Raw genomic sequence first — 4,685 nt, 5'->3', positions numbered from 1 at the left:
AGACCCAGCTGCGCGACCCTAGGTTCCCTGGAAAGCCCAGCCTTCTAGAAAAGCTGGGTTTGGAGTCCCACTTCTTTAAAGAGTTTTCAGGAAGTTTGGGGGAGGGGCGAGCGACGCTCTCCCGTACTCCGGGCCACCGAGGCTGTGGAGGGACTTAAGCAACAGCAGCAGGTCTCGCCACAGTCACGTTCCCGTCCTAGGGCAGGCTCGGGTGCTCCGGCTGGGTCTGCGGGACACTGACAGGGGCGGCGGGGCAGGCGCGTAGGGCGGCATGGAGCCGCTGGTCCTGTTCAACGCCCTGGCGACTCGATTCTTGTTCGTGCTGCACTCACTGGTCGGGGTCTGGCGAGTCACCGAGGTGAAGAAAGAGCCGTGGTACTGGTTGCTTGCATTGCTCAACCTCCTGCTTTTCCTGGAGACCGCGCTCACTCTCAAGTTCAAGCGCGGCAGAGGCTACAAATGGTGAGCGCGTCCGCGGGAAGGGAGAGTGCATGGGGTTCCCGGGTACTGTCTCCTGCCACACGCCCGGCAGCCCAAACGCCAATCTCTCTGCATCCCTCTGATTCTTTGTCCTTCCTGCGAGCCTGGAAGGCGCATGAGAAGCTCGCGTGGTTCTTGAACACGCCTGGGGTACCCACCTCGAGGTTGCACGGTGAGAGTGGCTGGAGCTGTGAGCGCAACCAGGCGTCACTCAGTCTCAGTTTGGGGAACTTGGAAGGAGACAAAAAAGAGCAATCACGCCTGTCTGCTTTGCAGAAAAAGCCCCCGAGTGAGTGGAGTAGTCAGGGGGAAATCAGGGCTCCTTGTGCTCTGCTTTCTGAGTTTGGGGTGTGTGTGGGTGAGCGCGAGTTGCTCTGCGTGTAGGCAGGTATGGGAATGCCCTTCGCTGGGTATCAGCGACCTTTGCCGGAGCTTCGGGCTCCAGCCTCGCAGGGCGAGAAGCCCCTCGCAGCGCATCTGTGTCGCTTCTCTTCCTCCCAGTCGTCGGCGCTCTGTGCTCCCTAGCGCGGCAGCTGCTTCTGGTTCTCGGTTGGTGACTTCGGAGGTTGCCAGTGGCCAGATAACCTTGCCAGAGACCAGTTGCCCCGACCAGAATGTGGTGGTCCATAATTAAACTCACCATGCAAAAGGTTCTATGGTGCTTTTTTTCCACTCTAAAGACCTGAATGGTAATGGAAGAATTGAGAAACAGATCCCCTTGCCATTTAACTACAAAGAACTCCTCCCCCATCCCAGTGCATTTTCAAATTAGGCCTCTTCCTTGATTAAATTTTTTTTTTTTAATGGTGAGGCTGTGTTTCGTATTTACCCATACTTTTTAAACGTACACTTAATGCTTGTTCTTGTTACTGTCAAGTACTGTTGAGTTGGTTCCCACTCATAGCGACCTTGTATTGGGTTTCCAAGAAGCAGCTGATGGGTTTGAACTACAGATCTTGTGGCTAACAGCCTGTGCTTATCCTACAGCACAACACCAGGAGCCCACACTTAATGCTAAGAGAAAGAAAACACTAGGAACCAATTCAAGAATTATATACACAATGGCATTAAATTTAACCACTATATTCAGAAAATAGACATCCTTCTCTAGGTTTTGACAGTCTATGGAAGGATATGTTGTCTCTTAAGATAATGTGAATCGTCCTTAAATTTTCGACTTTTGGGAAATTTGTAGAACTAAGAATCAAAAAATTCTTCAAGTATAATGTTAGTTGTACACAAGGAAGATTACAGTGATATCCTCCCTCCCCCAAATGAGCAGTCTTTTAAGCAGAAGAGATTGAGTGTGCCTTTTGGAAATCTCAAAGACAGACTGTTTCAACTTTCCCAATAAGCCTCAGGGTTGAAGAAATAAAAATGGAGGAAAATGTTTGCTCACCCAGCAGGTCACATAAGATAAATTTAGTTTTCACTGGGTGGTTTTCATACATTAGGGTAGAAATATCTTGAGTATCACTAGAATGAAGTGTGACACTGAAAAATAGTCCATGTAAAGTAGTTCTGCCACCTCTTTTCAGAGCTTCTAGGAGAAATGTCAACCTCAGAAGAAGGGCCAAACTCAAGGCCCTGAAATGATTACCCCCCATCCCCCCATCCCAACTCTTTTAAGTCAAAATCCTATTCCAGTTGTTGGAAATACTGTAGCAAAGGAAACTTTATCTTCATGTCTATAACATCATTGGCAACTGATTCATACAGATAAGTAACTTGAAACCAAGAAAGGAGAAAAGAGTTGGGACAAAAATCTATAGATGGTCCATCATCATATTTAGTCAAGTAGAGTACATGGTGGTGTTTCTAGTATGAACTTCATAAATGGACAAGTACTGGGAGACTATCTGGGCTTTCCTACTAAACTTGCTGTGGGACTTTGAATAAATTACATAACCTCTCTGACTCCCAGTTTACTCTTCTGTAAATATTTACCTCATAAGGTTTTTAAAGAATGAAATGAGATAATGTGTTAGTGGACTAAAAATAAAACGATCTATTCTATATCCTAAGATTTATATTTCTTTTATTTTCCAATATTCTTTGAGTGATATGGACAGATTTTCTGTTTGTTCTAGCCAAGCCGCTTTACTTGAGGGATTTAGCCAATAAACTGCTGGTTTCGAGCAAAAGAATTGAAAAAAAAAAACACCAAACACACACACACGAAAAAAAACATCCCTCACCTGTATTTCATAAGAACAGGCCTATCATGTATTATATATCATGACACTAATTCATGAACATCTTGCTAACTCAATGTCTAACCTAATATTTAAAAATAATCTAAGAAGCCATTTGATAGAATTAGCTTATTATAAAAAATGTCAGGAAGAAATGAGTGCGAATGATCTAAATAGAAATATGATTAGTAACACGTTGTACTACCAATGCTACCCAATATGATTGAGTCTGAAAACATGGCAATTTGTGTGATGGAAAAAAATTCATACACTACTAGGCCATAGATTTGCTTTTTAGAAAAAAACAAAAGACGAACTGTTAAAAATATAGGAAATGATCTTTGAAATAATCTGGTAACAAAAGGGTTTGGTTTGGAATACATCATTTCATTTATATGATGAAGTGTTTTTTCCTTTCAATTTCCTTTTTTTTTTTACTTTTTATTGTGATTTGGGTGGAGTTTTACAGAGCAAATCAGTTTTCCATTGTAGTTTATACAAATTCAGTTTCATGCCATTGACAGTAATTCCCACAATGTAACAACACTTATCTACTTTTTCCCCCTTTCATTTCTGTCCTTCCTATCCCTTTCTGCCATATGGACTGCCCCTGGGTAAACTCTGACCTTAGAAGGTTGATGTTCTAAGGAGTGGATACCTTCCGGTTATTGTTCACTTATGCACGTGTCTATTGTTTGGCTAGAAGTTAAGCCATCCCGGGTGAGTGATGAGCTGACTTCCAGACCTGAAGGGTGACTTAAAGTCATAGTCTCATGCTTCTACCAGTCTCTATCAGACTAATGAGTCTGGCCTTTTATATGATTTTTGAATCTTGTTCATCATTTTTAGCCTACTCTACCCAGGACCTTCTAATGAGGTCCTTTTCAGAACAGTCAGTAGTGGTAGCTGGGTACCATCTTGGTCTGGTTTCAGGTTGTGGGTTCAGTGGTCTGTTCATCCTTGGGACGACATGCCTCCATGAATCTTTCGTTTTCTTCTGCTTTCTTTGCGGCAGACAGACAGACACAAATAGTTGCACCTTAGATGGCCATTCATAAACTTTCAAAACCCCAGTTGCTATTCACCACATAGAATGTAGATCGTTTTTTTTCGTTGACTTTGTTGTGCCAATTGACTTGATGTACCTAGAGACTATAGTCCTGAGCCTCTAAGTCCAGTGATTCATTCCCTCAAGGTGTTTGGTTACGTTAAGATGTTTTACAAATAATCAAAGGAGATATCTGATAGAATTAGCTAATTATAAAATGTCAGGGAGAAATGAGTCTTTGCAAGTGATTTGAATAGAAATATGATTAACAATGCTCTGCTCTATGAATGTTACCAAGTAGGACTGAATCTGCACTCATGGAGATTTGTGTGATAGGAAAAGTTTGTTTATCCATTCTTCTGTTGATGGGCATTTAGGTTGCTGCTTTCTTCTTGCTGTTGTGAACAGTACTGCAATAAGCAAGGGTGTCCATAGATTTATTTATGTTTGTAATAGTTAGGGTTCTGTGTCACCTTGACTAGGTTAGGATTACCTGTGGTTTAGAAGCTGAGATGTGCTTATTCCCATGTTGATGAAACCTAATATAAGCATAGTTAACTCTATGATATTTGGCCATGAGCAGACAATCAACTGAAAGGATGTTTCCTTGGGGGTAAGTCCTGCCCCCAATGTAATCAACTCACAGGAGAGGATCTTCTGGTGTAGACATGGTACTCTACAATTGCAAGTCAGGGTCCTTGGTTAATAAACTATCTATCTATCTATCTATCTATCTATCTATCTATCTATCTATCTATCTATCTATTTATCTATCTATCTAGACTTGACAGCACTGAACAACAACATATATATATGTTAAGTACCTTCAAGTCGATTCCAACCCATAGCGACCCTGTATAAGGTTTCCAAGAAACAGCTGGTGAGCTTGAACTGACGACCTTGCAGTTCAAATGGCTTTGCAGTCTGGTGGTGCATTAATCCCCAGCACCACACCAGGACTC

The 4,685-nt window shown here is 42.6% G+C and overlaps 1 protein-coding gene across 1 annotated transcript in view; it reads left to right on the top strand.

Annotated features, from left to right (window-relative positions):
• Positions 1 to 271: 271 nt before the first annotated feature.
• The window catches only part of TMEM26 (transmembrane protein 26), a 59,269-nt gene continuing 54,855 nt past the window's right edge, over positions 272 to 4,685 (top strand). Inside the window, exon 1 of the mRNA XM_006835800.1 lies at positions 272 to 462. Coding sequence (XP_006835863.1) covers positions 272 to 462 — 191 coding nt within the window. The remainder of the gene's footprint in view (positions 463 to 4,685) is intronic.

Source organism: Chrysochloris asiatica, unplaced genomic scaffold (assembly GCF_000296735.1).
Source record: "Chrysochloris asiatica unplaced genomic scaffold, ChrAsi1.0 scaffold00020, whole genome shotgun sequence".
Taxonomy (NCBI): Eukaryota; Metazoa; Chordata; class Mammalia; order Afrosoricida; family Chrysochloridae; genus Chrysochloris; species Chrysochloris asiatica.
The sequence above is the reverse complement of the archived record's forward strand: the minus strand, read 5'-3'. Positions and strand labels throughout refer to the sequence as shown.